Here is a 16,910-nt window from a genome sequence, read left to right on the forward strand (position 1 = left end):
AAGTGGGGACATTTGAGAAATGAGTACAAATGAGTAACAGTCAGATTTAAAAGTCTCGATCTTGGCAGTATTGAACAGAAGATGTTTATTCTCTGTAATAATGAACATCAAGTCAACAACTTTACATATACTGATATGAAATATGTAGAATGTATGTAGACTTTATACTTTATGAAGAGTATGCATGAAGAGCTTATAAAATAAGATACTTTGTCAAATGTTAAATATTCAGCAGTATATAAAGTATAGGTGAAATAATCTGTTAACTGACAACTATTTTAATTATTGTTTAAATAATTTGTGATAGTGAGCATTTCTCTCACTGTTTTCTGAATTTGTATAAATCAATCAATCCATCAATCAATCAATCAGTTAATAGAGCAAATGATCAGGAGATTAATCCATTCTGAAAAATCATCATTAGATACTGTACATAGAATATTTAATAAGGAGCTACTTAACCAACTACAGCAGTTAAATGCGCCTTACACTTGAATGCACCAGTAATAATAATGTAATGATATGGTAGGTAATAGTCCAACAGTGACATGAGACTTTTATTTTGAATAGATAATAGTCCAACAGTGACATGAGACTTTTATTTTGAATAGATAATAGTCCAACAGTGACATGAGTCTTTTATTTTGAATAGATAATAGTCCAACAGTGACATGAGACTTTTATTTTGAATAGATAAGTCTAACAGTGACATGAGTCTTTTATTTTGAATAGATAATAGTCTAACGGTGACAGGAGACTTTTATTTTGAATATTTTCTTGACATTTGTTGAAGTGACATTGTCACTGCAGCACTTTTACTTGTAATGCAGTATTTTTTACATTGAGCCTAATGAGCAGCAACAGGTGATGCAGCAAATGTCTTCAGGTTTTTTTTCTGCCCTGGGATTCGCCTCTCAGGCTACTGGCTGTATGCAACCTGAAAGGAAAACCTGCAGATTGTACTCGGGTTACAAAAGCACCTCCATTGTCGTTTTTTTTTTTTATTCACACAATGTAATCAATATTTTAGTTACAATTAAAATAAATACAATTAATATACAATTCACTTTATATTCTAAGAAAGAGAGAGAGGCTTTTTCAGTACAAACCACTGGAGTTCTAACAAGTACTAAAGCCTGTAGCCTCCAGTCTGCTGCTGCTTTAATCTATGATCAGGTAAACAAAGCTCCACCGCAGCACACAGATAATACAGATAGTAATTCCATGTGCATTATTTTTATTGTTGTGGTTTTTCTGATATGGATTCATAGCCAAATGGAATAATTCCTGGAACATGAACACGATGCATTCAGGTTGTTGTAAAGGGAAGTGCAGGAGATGCTTGGTCATGACAGAGGGACTTCCTGTCAATGATCTTCCTGGTCTCTGTTTTTTCAGAGTCTCATTGATTTCAGCAACAAGGAAATGTTCTGACTGTTGTTTTGTCTGGACTTCTGTCTCCATCGGACGTTGGTATCTGCTGCTTGTTTTTTACCTTGTTTTTACAGTGAGAGCAGCTGAATCTGTTTCCAGTGCAGCCAGACAAACTCAATGCTCATCACAACCCCGTCTGACTTCACTCTGCGCACACAGCCAGATGTTTTAACACAACAGCAGTTACCTAGGACACAGAGCTGCAGGGAAACAAGGCAACAGTCTCACCTGCTATTTTATTATTTAATCCAGTTTCCTTAAAGGAGCTGTTTGTAAGTTTTGCTTCTGCTACTCAGCTAACGTTAGCATTAGCTCGTCTCGTCACTGTCGTGTCCAGGCTGCCCTCAAAAAGTGGCGCAGTTAATTTGTGTCCAATAAAATGAATACATAATTAATGAATTGTATTATTAGGGATTATTATTACATACTGACAGGAACTATTGAAAAATGGGATATGAAAATAAATACTTTGAGGTTTGCTGGTTTTCTATGATACTTTCATACTCCGGCTGGTGTGAGTGAGAAATAGAAACTGAACCTGCAGAAACCTGGTTTATGTCGTGATGCTGGTGATTCAGTGAAGAGATCTGATATAAAAGATTCATGATCAAACTAAACATTTTCCACACTTTTATTAGTTAATGCTTGTTTTCATGAGGTTCAGTAAATCAGATATAAACATCATCAATCCAGTTTTGCATCAAATAGGTTTGTTTTTGTGTTTTTGTGTAACAGGCCGATAAAATATGTTAAATGTTTCATATAGTTGGGTGAAAAGTTGTGTTTTTAATTCATGTTTTTAAATCGGATTCCACACCAACAAAGCAAGAGATCCTTGAGTCATTGTTTGTGACAAATAATGTTAATAATTTAAAAACACATTCATCATCGTTTTGATAAATGAAGCATCAGAGCTCTTGATATTTTCACCACAGAAACTTGGAGCTGCAGCAGCTGCACACATCTGGTTCAACCAGCTGTAAACCAACTAACACCGTAGGTTACTTTGCTCCTTTTAATCTGCTGGACGTTTTCATGTCCGGTCACATGACCTGCTCAGAAATGCGCATGTGTGTTCTCAGTTTATATTTAGGCTGTTTGAACAGACTGTTGACTGGTGTTTACTGCAGCTGTCAACAACAACAAGCTGAGAGACGAAGAAGAGACTCATTCTCCTCTTCAGGATCAATAATTAGGAATCAATAAAAAGCAATTTGGTTAATCCCTAATCCCTAATTAACTTTATCTGCTCTCAGTGTCAGATCAGATAAAATAAATACAAGCAGTGATTATTTTCATCATCGATTAGTTTATTATTTTCTCCATTTAATCACTTTAGTCTTTTGGTCCATTAAATGTCAGTAAACAGGGAAAATGATCAGCAAATATTCTGATAATTGATGAACTGTTTTAATCTAAACGTTCTTCAGGTCCAGGATGAAGAAGATCATAAACTGAATTTACGACATTGCAATGGGCTTTTTTTTATCTTTTTTTATTTATTTATTTTTTTTTACAGTTTATTGTCCAATGATGAGTCGATTTAACTGACAATAATAATCAGCAGTTTAATCGTCGGTCTGTCCGTGGACTAACAGCTGTGTGTGGAAGACCTGCCCTCCTGTTAATGAGAGCGAGGTGGTGCAGCAGCAGCAGTCTGTTGTATCAACACTGACGCAGCAGATACACAACACCAGCATCACCCTCCTCTGGAGTTTCCCCACACTGAGGCATTTACTGAGTCTGAGTCCAGCCGAGTGTTCGAGCTGTTGGGAAACACTGGAGCCACTTCGCCGGGTTTCACATCCTTAGTCAAGTTTCCACTGTTGTGTTCTCCTGCTGACTGTAGACACTCCTCTGGTGTGTGTGAGTGTGTGTTAATGACAGGTGGACATGTGAAGTCTCAGACTGATACAGATGTTGTTAATTCATTTTTTTCCCTTTATTAAGTGATTACAAAACCAGTGAAGACGAGTGTAACAATAGTGAGAAAGATCGAAGCAAACACAAAACAGAGGAAAGAAAAAACTAAAAAATTCAAAAAAATAAGAGAAAAAATGGAATAATAATAATAATTGCAGAAGGTGTCTAGTAAAAAAAAAAAAAACCTAGCAGCACATCTTATTTATATCGTCTTTCTCATCGTACATTGTTGGGAATATAAAAATGATATTTATTAAATGTGGGTTTAGTTACATTAAATAATTTTCTTATTAATGAGACGCTATTTACAGGTGATAAACTCATAGTTACAGTAACTGAGGTGATGTGAACGCAGCATGAGGCACGGTGGTGCTGATGGTGCAGCTTTTCATCTCAGAGCTGTCGAGATATTTTACTAAAAAACAACAGGTGTGAACGTCACACCGTCGTCATGACTACAGACAGTTTATTCTCTTTCAGTTGTAATGAAGACGAGACAGAAACTCAAAACTGGTCAACACTGTGTAAAGCACACTGATTTAACGTGTGTGTCCCCCCCCCCCCCCAGGTCCTCGGTGGGTCTTCAGGTCTGTTTGGAGGCCATGTGTCCCAGCTGCAGCCCCCCCACCTGCAGCAGCAGCAGAGGAACCTCTCCCTACACGAGTACATGAGCATCGGGCTGCTGAAAGAGGCCGGCATCTCCGTGCCCGACGGCATGGTGGCCAGCTCCTCGGATGAGGCGTACGCCGTGGCCAAGCAGATCGGTGAGCTGCAGCGAGCCTCAGAGAAACTCGTCTCTCCTGAACCTAAAGATTCATGTTTTCAGGAAGGATGAGCCAGAAGAATGGAGCGAATAAAAAAAGTTTGATTTGAAACAGTTTCTGTCGAAGAGGAAGTAAACTAAAGTCTGAGTCTGACCTGACAACCCCAGTGTTACTGATACAGTTCAGTTGTGTTCAAGGACGTGTGTGTGTGTAGGTTTTAAATAGCTGAAGCCAAGGCTGTCCAGTGTGAAGACAGACACACATTCACACAGTCTAAACATAGACTCCTCCTGCTTCAGTGGTATCAGTTGACTCTTGACTTACATAATTCCAAAGAAGTTGGACCATAAATCCTGTGACAGGTGACACCGTTCTCTGACCCTGACCTGACGCACCTTTAAATCCTCCTCAGATCCTCAGCTGTTCAATCAGGACGTAGATCTACGACATCACCACAGTCCCTTTGTGTTTAGTCACTTTCACAGTTAATACAGTGTTTTACTGACAGAAACGTGTGTCTGTGTGTGTCTGTGTCTGTGTCTGTGTGTGTGTGTGTGTGTGTGTGTGTGTCTGTGTCTGTGTCTGTGTCTGTGTGTGTGTGTGTGTGTGTGTGTGTGTGTGTGTGCGTGTGTGTGTGTGTGTGTGTGTCTGTGTGTCTGTGTCTGTGTGTCTGTGTGTCTGTGTCTGTGTGTCTGTGTCTGTGTCTGTGTGTGTCTGTGTGTGTGTGTGTGTGTCTCAGGCTCAAAGGACCTGGTGGTGAAAGCTCAGGTCCTGGCCGGGGGCAGAGGGAAGGGGACGTTCGAGGGCGGCCTGAAGGGAGGAGTGAGGATCGTCTACTCGTGAGTCATCAAACATCTTAACACTGACCAACATCCGTAAATAATCTGCTGAGCATTAAAGTTATGATCCTTTTATATCTCGTATCTCGTGATGACACCTGCGGTTACCATGGTAACACAGCCGTGTGGTTCAGTTTAGCAGCGGCTCTGTCAGAAATCCACTGAGCAGGTGAAGCCGTTTCCAACCTCACAGCCAGATGTTTTAACACAACAGCTGGACACAGTGAAAGGAGCCGGAGCTGAAGATGAGGAGCTGCAGCTCTTCATCATCAGCTCCTCACTCTTCATCACAGCTGATCCACTGACGAAAGAACAACCACAGTCACAGATGACCTTACAGAAATTTGTTTTTAATTTATTAATCCATTCATTCATTTTCTGCTTCCTGTCTAAAACAATTAATCAATCAGTTGAGAAAACGCTGTATGAATAATGAAAGTAATAATTAGCTGCAGCTGCTTTGGGTGATGTGATTGTGAAACACTCCTCCTCCTCTTCCTCTCCAGTCCAGAGGAGGCCCGTGACATTTCGTCCCAGATGATTGGTCGAAAGCTCTACACCAAGCAGACCGGGGAGGCGGGACGTATCTGCAACCAGGTGTTCATCTGCGAGCGCAGGTATCCACGCAGAGAGTACTACTTCGCCATCACCATGGAGAGGTCCTACCAGGTGAGGCCACACACACACACACACACACACACACACACACACACACACACACACACACACACACACACACACACAATCGATTAGTGTAATGAAATAAATCATTTTGATCAGTTGTTAAAGCAGGTTTAGAGTTTTTGACTCTTTGGCTTCAGGAAACTGTGATTGTTCTTTTTCACTATTTTTTGACATTAAAAAATAATTTATTTGACATTTTATTGACAAAACGACAAATTGATTAATAAAGAAATGAATCAGATTAATGGATAATCAATACAATCTTTAGTTGCAGTGGTAGCTGTGTTTCCCGTGTGGGTCAGTAGGAGTTTGAATTGATTCGACAGTTTTCCTAATCGATTAATCAATTATTAAGTAAAAAATACTACAAATGATCCAGTTCCAGTTTCTAATATTGAATATAGAAAATATAATATATTAATATAAAAACTAGAATAACTTCTGCCAAGGTCGAACAATCCTACGTTTCCTGACATGAACTTTGACCTGCATCACACGTTCATCGTAGTTTGTTCATCATTAAAAAGAGAGAAAATGCTCAGTAAGAAGGTTAATCATTCATGCACTTGTTCACAGTGTATTTGCAGTCTGACTCTAACAATAAGAAAATGTTTCTACTCTTTCTTTTTTATTCCAGTCATGTGATCATATTGTTCACATGTCACCTTGTTGAACGTCACTGCTGAATGTCGCTATAATCAAATTTACCGACAGTGATCAGCGATTCTTCTCGTGTCATTTAAAGAACTTTATTTATGCTTCTGTTGCTTATAATGAACAGCTCCGCCTCCGTCACATGAACGCGCTCGCAGCCCGACAGGTGAACTAAACTGATCCTGGATCTGTTGAACTCGTCGTTCCTCGGGAGAGAGTCGTGCAGAGATTGCACCTGGTTATGCTGAATTCTACCACCAGATGGCAGCAGACGACCTGTGTGTTCCTGCTCAGGTTACATTGGTCTCAAATCACTGATTCATACACTGTGGTCACTTTATTAGGCACACCTGTGCATTTAATACAACCCAGTTCAACGGCTCTGTCACAAATTGTACATGTAGGAGGATCATAAGGTTCAGTTCAGGCGTTAACCTCTGACCTCTGACATTATAAAGTTTGGAAAGGTGGAATCTGTGTCTGAGCGGTTTGGTTTTTCTATCCGTACCTCATGAAGAGGAGACGTTAAATACAAATGAAGGAGTGTTTTTAGAGACAGCGAGTCCTGCTGACGAGACTTTAATCAGCTGATGTGACGGGAAAAGACTGTAAAGCTGATTTAATGTGTCGACTCTGTAGAAACTGGCAGCTTCCTTCCCTAAAGTCTGCATTTGACTTTCAAACAGCATTTCAGAGAAGAACTCTTTCAAACACGTTTTTCTTTTTTTGAAGTCAAAGTCGGACTAAACAGAATTCACGCGCTGATCTCGCAAACATCTGAAGCTCAAACCAAGTGTCTCAGATTGTCTAATTGAAACGGTTCAGACCTCACCCGCCGCTCCTTCTTCCCGCAGGGCCCCGTCCTGATTGGCAGCTCGCAGGGGGGCGTGAACATCGAAGACGTCGCTGCAGAAAATCCAGACGCCATTGTGAAGGAGCCCATCGACATCGTGGAGGGCATCAAGATGGAGCAGGCGGTCAAGGTAGGATCAATAGTGGTAATAGATGTTCCAGGTGTGTGGTTTGGTAATCGGAGAAGAGGAGAGAGGGATTCTGGGTAGTGGTATTTTACCTCTCAGGAGGAAGTAAGTTCCTCTCAGCGGACTCCAGCCCTCCGTCCTGTTCAGATTCATGTCTGATAAACAACCTGAGTGTGACGTTAACAGTTCCTTTGTAAATAATGATTCTGTTTTTCTTTTTCCCGTCTGTTTATTACAAACACACAAATCTTCAGAATAAAGCGTCCCCCTGGTTCAGGAGGATGATCTGACAACAAACAGACTTTCTGTGTTTTCAGACGCAAATCTCCACAAACACGCCGACGGATGAGCGAAAGAGACGTGATTACACGTCATCAACAAGAGCAGAAATACATAAAGAAATGTCACCCAGGCTCCTCCGAGTCTGTCGAGCTCTGCACTTCAGCCACAGTGTCTCTTTACCAGACAATTCCTCATTGAAGAAAACTAGAACCACCTCCTCGTGGTCGTATCCCTCCGCCACTCAGGCCAGTTCCAGGTCACATCCCTGTTTATCCAGAGACATTAGTGTGAAATTTTATCATAGTTGCTGTGAAGTCTCAAGTAATTTTTTTTGCTTTGATTTATTCTTGCACAATTGAAAATACACAGAAAACGACAAAGATAACAAATATTCTTATTTAAAGCCTCAACCTCAGTAATGTTGAAATATCACAAAGTTATAAAAATACAAAATGAACGTGACGAATTAACTGTGGTGAGAAACCAAATTGATTCAAATTATAAATAATAAAATGAACAGCAATAATAATAATAATATCAAAATAAGAGCAGAAAATGTGAGTGTGGCAGGACGACGTCGGTGCAGCCGAACAGGCAGTAACAGAGTCAGAGCTGTTGTTTCCACTGAGAAAAATCATCACCTAAATCCAGCAGCATCTCTGAACTCCAGCTGATCGTGTTTTAAAAGTAAATGATTGTTGAGACGGGTTTCGGGGGTCTTGGATCACTTCCTGTTGTGCGGAGCGTCCTGACCTTTCACAGCTCCTCAGGTCTTGGTGCATATTTCTCAGAAAGTCCAGAAACGCTGTGCTACAGCCCTGCAGGGTTTGTCTGTGCTGCTCTAAAACAACAGTCGTAGGAAGTGATGCAAGATGCTCCAAAAACGAACCTGATTCATGCCGGGATGAAGCGTTTATTTGTAGAAACAGAAGCAACGAGTCAGAAACGATGAGATTAAAACTGCTCTGCTGCGTTTTTAACGTGAACTGATTTTATTTTCTAACAACGAACGAACTCTCTGAATCTGGTTGTAAACACATTCCTTCCTCGCGCTCCCGAGTGAGAGCGTTATCTCGCCTGAGACCACGTTTGTAAAACTGGGCGAGGTTCATTAAAAGCAGCAGGTTGTCTGTGTTTCCACTGGACCTGTTTCTTCTTCTTCTTCTGCTTTTTATTCCTCCGCGGCGGCGACAGTCAGAGCTGCAGACATATTGTTTTCAGGTCGTCCGTCCGTCCCTTTCTAGTGGACACGATATCTCAGTAACGCCTTGACGGAACTTGTTGAAATTTAGCACAAACATTCAGCTGGACTCAAGGATGAACCGGTTACATTTTGGTGTTCAAAGGTCAAAGGTCAAGGTCACTGTGTCCTCACAAAGCACAATTTTGGCCTTGTGAACACGATATCGCAGTAACGCCTTTAGGGAATTTCTTCAGATTTGGTAAAAACTTTCACCTGGACTCAAGGACCAACTGATTAGACGATGGTGGTCAAAGGTCAAAGGTCAAGATCACGGCGACCTCATAAAACACTTTTTAGCCATTACGCAAGACTTCACACAAACAATTCATATTTTCTCTGACTCTGGACAAACAGGGATGTGACCTGGAACTAGTCTGCGTGGCGGAGGGATACGACCACGAGGAGGTGGTTCTAGTTTTTCAGTATTTTTTTATTCTCTTTGTCTGAAGGTTCATCACAACCACAGACTCCCGTCACGTCACACAGTGATTGGATCCAATGTATTGATCGTATCAGTGTTTATCCCTCCGCCCGTCTGACGTGTGATGAAATGTGCTGTGCTGCTGCAGGTCGCTAAGAAGATGGGCTTCCCGCCGGCGCTGGTGAACGAGGCGGCGGAGAACATGATCAAACTGTACAACGTGTTCATCAAGTACGACGCCTCCATGGTCGAGATCAACCCCATGGTGGAGGACTCCTCTGGCATCGGTACACACACACACACACACACACACACACACACACACACAACTAACTTCAGTCTCACTTTGAAACATCTATATTGATCCCACTGTAACAAAACTACAAGATCCAACATGGAACCAATAACCACTGATGCAAACTGTGCAGCTCGGTCAGAATTTACGGGCGCACACTCAGCTGGCGTGTTGAGATGTGGTGTGTGGGACAATGTGGCGTCTCCTCTCATCAAAACATAACTTCTATAAATAAATCCTCTGCTGTGATTCTTATTTAGTTCAGATTTAGTACAGATGTTTATAAACACACACAGCTGTATATGAGCTTGTGAAACAGCCTTTAATAATGAGCAGCTGAGGCTCAGTGATGCCAAACTCTTGTGTGTTTGCTCGTCAACAGTGATGTGCATGGACGCCAAGATCAACTTCGACTCTAACGCCGCGTACCGCCAGCAGAAGGTGTTGACCTGCAGGACTGGACCCAGGAGGACCCCCGGGACCGCCAGGCCGCCAGGGCCGACCTCAACTACATCGGCCTGGACGGAACCATCGGCTGCCTGGGTCAGTGCGCCGCAGCGAGTTAGCAGTAGAGAATATTATCACAGCGGTTAACACGTCGTCAGGTCGGAGCTGCAGTGTGACGGAGGTGAAGGAGAAGGTTTGTGACTGTAGGACGTCTTGTGTTCTCTCTAGTGAACGGAGCGGGTCTGGCCATGGCCACCATGGACATCATCAAGCTGCATGGCGGCACTCCGGCCAACTTCCTGGATGTGGGAGGAGGAGCCACGGCCCACCAGGTGACCGAGGCGTTCAAACTCATCACCTCTGACAGGAAGGTAAGAGCGCTTCCTCTACATCTGCAGATGTAAATGTTGCGGGTTTGTTTTCATGGTGGTTTTTAACGGCTTCCTGCTGTCGCTCAGGTTCAGGCCATCCTGGTCAACATCTTCGGAGGCATCATGAGGTGTGATGTCATCGCCCAGGGCATCATCATGGCCGTGAGAGACCTGGACCTCAAGATCCCCATCGTTGTGCGGTTACAAGGTACAAGCAACGTCCTCACTGCAGTGGTTAAACACACACACACACACACACACACACACCTGGCAGCACATGCAGCTGATTGGACGCGGATCACTGTGATCGTCACGTTTATACCTGTGATTATAAAGGTTATTATTCCTGCTCGTGGTCACGTGGCGTCCTGCGGAGCTGAATCTTTATTCTTTCACAGTGTCGCCTTGAGATTTTCAAGCAGACAGAAATGATGCATGAGTCTAAACAGAGCTGACATTCCTCAGGTTTCCTCGGGGGGAGAGTTTCTGTTATGGAAATATTCTGCGCCGCGGATGTAAAGATTTATACTTTTAATTCAAGCTGTGAACGTGCTGCTTCTTTACACATTTAATTGTCATTTAAATTGCAGATTTTATTCTAATTTAAATGGCCACAGGGCTTTTTCGTTAATGTCATTTCCACCACGAAAGTGCCTGTTTACACATTTGATTAAAGCTCAACCTGCAGAAGTTCTTCCTCCTCATGTTTGAGAGGTGTTAGTGTTCGGGGTCGTCCCGCCTCATGTCTCAGCGTCTCTGTGAAGACGCAGCAGATGCACTCATGTAACGCTTCACGCATCTTCTCTGGCAGTTTTCACCCATGTGTGAAAAACAAGATTGGACGTTGTTTAAAAACCTATGATAGTGTAATCACAGAGATTTCCAGCAGCAGCAGCAGAGGCTTCGTCAGTTCTCAGGGGTTCTGCTGACACTTGGACAAATTAAGATTTACTGATTGTTTTTAGTAAAATTGGAAACTGTAGTTTAAAGTTTAAGACGCTAAAACCTCCAGGATTCATCACCGTCTGGAAGCGTCAAAGTCGCCGTCTTCATTTATATTTGACTCAACAACAAAGTCATGGATTTGATATAATGAGATGCAGAAGCTGAGGTGTAACAGTCAGGTGTGGATGTATACTTTATATAAATGATGATTTGTTTTGTTTTTTTCAGGGACGAGAGTGGACGATGCTAAAGCTCTGATCGCTGCCAGCCCTCTGAAAATCCTGGCCTGTGACGACCTGGACGAAGCCGCCAAAATGGTACACACACACACACACACACACACACACACACACGCACACACACAGACATGAAACAGATCTGAACGTGTTCATCAGTGAGAGTCAGGCAGGTTGTTTGCCCTTGTTCTTTATGCTAAGCTAAGCTACGCTAACCAGCTCCCCCCCCCCCGTGTATAAAAAGGTCAAAACCCTAAAACACAGAAGAACATATACAGAGAATAATCTGTTCTGGCTCAATCAGCTCTTTATTTTCATTTAATTATTATTTGATGAACTCTAATTATATCCTGTTTCAACATTTCCATCCTGTTCCTTGTTTTTGTGATTGTGAAAGGATTTATGTTGTAAATAAAGTTAGTTAATAAATTCTCCTTCATATCTTTCCTCTTGACCTCATGATGTTTTCCATCGAGGTCGAGGAGAAGTTACTAGAGAGGAGAAAACCAGGGACATAAACATCTCCCTCTCTCTCTCTCTGTCTCTCTTTCTGTGTCTCTCTGTCTCTCTCTCTCTCTCTCTCTCTGTCTCTCTCTCTCTCTCTCTCTCTCTCTCTCTCTCTCTCTCTCTCTCTCTCTCTCTCTCTCTCTCTCAGGTTGTAAAGCTTTCTGAAATCGTCTCACTGGCTAAAGAAGCTCAAGTGGACATCACCTTCCAGCTGCCCATCTAAGCAACCTGGACCTTTGGCCTCCATGACCTCCTCACACCTTCTTCCTCCTCCTCCTCCTCCTCCCAAGCACTTCCTCAGTCCCCTCCCCTGGACACACCCATAGCGGCCCACCACTCCTCCCCCACAGCGAACAGCGATGTAGTTGTATGTTGGCGACTCTGTGGCGTGATGGCACCACGCTGTACAGGTCTCCCTCCATGTTTCCTCCAACTCATGTTGCACTTGAGTCGATACGCACAAACCTCCACCTTCAGACCTCCTCCTCCTCCTCCTCCTCCTCCTCCTCCTCCTCCTCCTCCTCATCTTCCTCCACTCACCTCCACAGTCTCAGAGAGGCACCTGTCTGTTTACTTGGTACTTGTTGGGATAATCTCCTTAGAAAAAATAAAAACAGAGCAGCTGAAGCTTGATCCACATTCAGATGTTGCAGAATCTGCGTTCAGTCCCGTGTTCATCGTGTTCATCGTGGTCAGTTGTGAGGCGGCGAGGCGGCAGGAAGCTGCTCTTACATCACAACGATCCCGTTAGCTTCTTACACACAGGTAGTTTTGCATGAGTGCCTCTTCAGTGTGTTTGTGTCTCTGAGCAGGAATGTAAGAGAATAAAGGATGAACTCGTTCCCTCCATGTACGACTCAGTGTTTCTGTGACGGAGCTGCGGCGCCGCTTCAGGAAACGCCCTCAGTGTTGAAAACAGTTAATGACAGTGACCGAACCGTTACACGCACAGCTGATAAAATACCAGACTACGTCCCTCTAGTGGTGTCAGCCAATCAGACGCTTCGGTTTCATTTGTCCAGCTTAATTTTTCTTTTTGTTTTTGAGGTGAAGTGAATGTAACTCGTAGAGCGTCCTCTATCTGCAGGCATGACTGGAACTACTTTCTGCTGAAGAAATAGTCCCTTTTGGGAGAAGTGATCGTACTGTAGTGGAGGTGGAAATCTCAGAGACATTATGTTTAAACACCTGAAATAAAACCCAAACTACCTGCATGATGAAACACCAGAGGTCAGACCAAATTAAACTAAAGCAAATATTTCATCCTGTTTTCCTCTTTTTTAAATCAGCAGATCATCGTAGCAAAACGGTGACGCTCCTACACGAGAGCGAGACCCTCAGACTGAACCGGACAAATCGTTTTATGTCTGAAAGCGATTTCCATAATTTGCTGTACAAAACAAAATAATTATTTAATTAAACAAGAAGCAAAAAAAACTCAAATCTGAGAATCTGGAAGCAGCAAATGTTTGAAAAATGACTGAAACTAAATATTTGGAGAATAATTTGATGTTGCAGCTTTAGTTTGTAGTTTGTTTTTGCGTCTTTTAACTTTCAGCTCTGTGACTTCAAATAGAGGCTCAGAGGCCCCCTGACCTTTGACCCTCTGAGCCTGAGTCTGTTGATTCTATTAGTATTGTGCAGCAGAGACTCATGGGAACTCAGAGGCAGCAGCTTTATCACGTGCTCCCTTCTTACTGTACACGAGCGGCCGCGTCTGTCGATGCGACACGTGTTGATGACGCGACGTCGCTTCAGCTTCAGGTTAAAATACAAACCGTCTCCAACAGCTTCGATCGTCTGAAGCTCATTAAACACAGAGGACAGTCTCGGCTCAGTGGTTGAATAAAATTCAAGGCGATGGATCTTTACGAGTCCAGATGATCGATCCTGGACTTCCTGTTCCGCCCTCGGCTGTGGTTAACAGAGGTGATGCATCTCAGCTAATTTTTACTTTTTTTGTGAGGCATGAATTATTCAGTGTTCCTGCTGAGGAACTCAAACTTCCAGGCAGAGAAACCCTGAGGGAGGAACATGGAGACTAAAGCAGGGTTGACTGGACGTTAAATCAGTCAGCTCGCTGTGATTTCCTCTGCAGCTCTCTCCCTCTCTCTCTCTCCTCCCTGCTGATGATTTTTAAACCAGCGGTGCAGATGTGCATCACTGTGCTGCTGAAGTGGAGCATGTTTTATTACGTTAGCTAAAGAGGCGGACTGGAGGTCTGAGGTTCAGGCTGAGAGTTCAGGTTGTCTTCAGGCAGCACAGAGTTTATTACCAGGGTTTTACCCTTCCTTTAAAAAGTTACAAGAAATGGACTGAAACACTGGAGATTGCGTTTCTCTGTATTTATTCGCTGTTTGTGGAGAAGTCGTCTCCTTCAGGGTCGAACAGGGGCGTGTGCAGCGGCGGCCATCATGCCACAGATTGGTAGCCATTTTCTCTCAGCTGTTTGTTTGTGTGTGACATCAGAGTGGAGGCGGGCCGCGTCCTCTCAGCAGAACGGTAAAATGACTGTAGTTGTTTCTTTTTCCCTACCTCCTCCTCTTCCTCAATCTCTTCCTCCAGCGCTCCGAACACAAGCCGACATTGTGAGTTGTACGTCATTTATTATATCTTGTAAATAACCAAACTGATGTTCTCGCTCTGTAAAATATTTATGCTCCTCCGGGAGTCTGAGAAAAGAAGAAAAAAATAAATAGAGAGAACACCAATCATTCTGTGCTTTGTCGTTTATTTGTCCTGTTGTTTTTGTCTTTGACAAGGACATCATCCATCCATCCTTTTTCAAAGGTAAAAACTCTGTACGAAGACATCTTTCCAGTCTTTATGCTAAGCTAAGCTAACTGGTTCATATAGGACCAAGAGATATGAGACTTCAATCGATCTTCTCATCTAAGTTTCATCAAGAAAGCGACTTGAAGCTCACTGAGGCTGATAAAGAACAGCTTTGGTTTATGACTAGTGATGAGGACCTAAAAATAACAAAGTAATGTCTTTCGTTACAGCTCCTCCAGTGTAAAGGTCTGTGTCCATGTGTAGTGTGATTATAGATCAGCTCTAGTTTCTATATTAATACTGTGAAAGTATCAAAGCCTCAGTCCACAGAGAAATGCACACAGCCTGTATTCAGAAACTGAGCCTTAAAACCAGCCGTCAGGACTTCTGGAACTTTGTGATGTCACAACAAAGCAGTCACCAAGCCCCGGCCACCTGGACCCACCATCCAAACCTTTGCAGGATTTGGTTTCTCTGAGTTTTTTTACCTGAAATCTGCTATAATTTTATTGGATCACTCAGAAAAGTCAGCCAATCAGAAGAGAGGAGGCTAAGAGCCTCCTCTCTTCTGATTGGCTCACCAGCAGTTTATCTCCTGGTGTTTAATGATCCACGGTGTGGACTTTATTTAGTTGTTTTAATTATAGTGCCGTTAACCTGTTGCTGTCTGCAGTGACCCAGGGTTACAGGTTTGTGTTGGAGTTGACTGGTTGAGATGTTCGACTGCTCAAATAAAATATACGTATAAGTAACAAAATGTTAGATTATTATTAATGAATCACTCACCGGTCGAGCCATTTATTAATGTCTACACACAGTTTGACTCTTAGCTTCTCAGGTTTCTCAATTTCTAATGAGCCATCAGCAAAAGTCACATCTGACAATAAGCCGACATGAGCCCGAGGCTTTACACACAAAAGAACTGAACCCGACCAGACACAGAACCAGTTGTTGGGTTCAGGTCGCTGGAGACCAAAGGAGGCAGACAGCAGGTGAATCCTTACCTGTTGATGTTTAACTCCTGGCACCTGACAGCTTCTGACTCCCTGTTGTAGTTAGATCTCTTCTCAAATTAAGGTCTTGTCACTACAACACACACACACACACACACACACACACACACACACACACACACACACAGCTTTGAAGTCTTTACTTGAGCCCTTTGTTCCACAGCTTTGATCCTGCGGCTGGAAACAGGATGATTTTAAATTGTACTCGAGACATTTCAACACGTACATGCCGCCGTGTTATTCCACAGATGAAAAGGCCACTGAGACAGAAAATGTTGTCGTGATAAATGAACCTTTTTTTTGTGTTTGAACAAAGGTCGCAGCTGAAGCCGATTCAGCAGGAAGGCCGGGGTCCAGGCTGCTGTTGGTTTTTTTATGGACGTTCTGCTGCATTTAGATTCAAATATGAAACTTGATGATGAATTTTTCAGTTTTTAATGTGTTGTTGTTGTTGTTGTTGTTGTTGTTGTTGTTGTTGTTGTTGTTGTTGTTGTGGGCGACAGAGCAAAGAGTCTGTGCTGGATCACAGTCAAACTCCACTGAATCTGTGTCATGATTTATTTTAGCTGTGGAGGGAAAATGTATTCCGTCCGCCCCCCAGGTCCTGACCTAAACCGCTTTCACAGCTTGAATCCGACTCACAGGCGCTGGACAAAATAATGGAAACAGGTTTCAGGTCTTAGTCTGTGTGTCTCAAAACTAAGAAGGCACTTTTAATGTGTTATCGTTTGTGCTAATCTTCTTGTTGTTAGCTCAGCACGCTAACAACTGGTTTTCTCTGCCGCTGAACGTGGTTTCTTGTCGCTCGACGGGAGCTTCAGCCGTCATTACATTTACAAGACGAGGTTATAATACGTCCTCTGAGCAGCGCTACGTCTTCAGGGCAGATGGGAGGCTTCAGCGAGTCGCTATCGGAAAGTGATGAGACATGCTGGGCTAGCTGGTTAGCATGCTAACTTAAGTAGAAGAAAGGATGTTAAAGAGATAGAGAGTTAACATTGGCGTTGTTTTCCACCTCTGGGTGGTAATTGAGGGTGTGGCCAGTTTGAGTGACAGGTGGATGCACTGAACGTGTTGGTGTCTTTTGCAGGATTTTT

General features: G+C 43.0%; 1 protein-coding gene across 1 annotated transcript in view; it reads left to right on the forward strand.

Annotated features, from left to right (window-relative positions):
• The window catches only part of sucla2 (succinate-CoA ligase ADP-forming subunit beta), a 15,754-nt gene extending 1,018 nt beyond the window's left edge, over positions 1–14,736 (forward strand). Inside the window, 11 exon segments of the mRNA XM_023412521.2 lie at positions 3,926–4,121; positions 4,861–4,960; positions 5,467–5,629; positions 7,153–7,281; positions 9,373–9,511; positions 9,902–9,961; positions 9,964–10,062; positions 10,195–10,337; positions 10,425–10,545; positions 11,511–11,599; positions 12,174–14,736. Of these exon segments, the coding sequence (XP_023268289.1) occupies positions 3,926–4,121; positions 4,861–4,960; positions 5,467–5,629; positions 7,153–7,281; positions 9,373–9,511; positions 9,902–9,961; positions 9,964–10,062; positions 10,195–10,337; positions 10,425–10,545; positions 11,511–11,599; positions 12,174–12,248 (1,314 nt within the window). The 3' untranslated portion in view covers positions 12,249–14,736.
• The last annotated feature ends 2,174 nt before the right edge of the window (positions 14,737–16,910 follow it).

The sequence above is a fragment of the Seriola lalandi genome, unplaced genomic scaffold (assembly GCF_002814215.2).
Source record: "Seriola lalandi dorsalis isolate HSWRI2012SDOR001 ecotype SW California unplaced genomic scaffold, Sedor1 jcf7180002054482, whole genome shotgun sequence".
Classification (NCBI taxonomy): domain Eukaryota; kingdom Metazoa; phylum Chordata; class Actinopteri; order Carangiformes; family Carangidae; genus Seriola; species Seriola lalandi.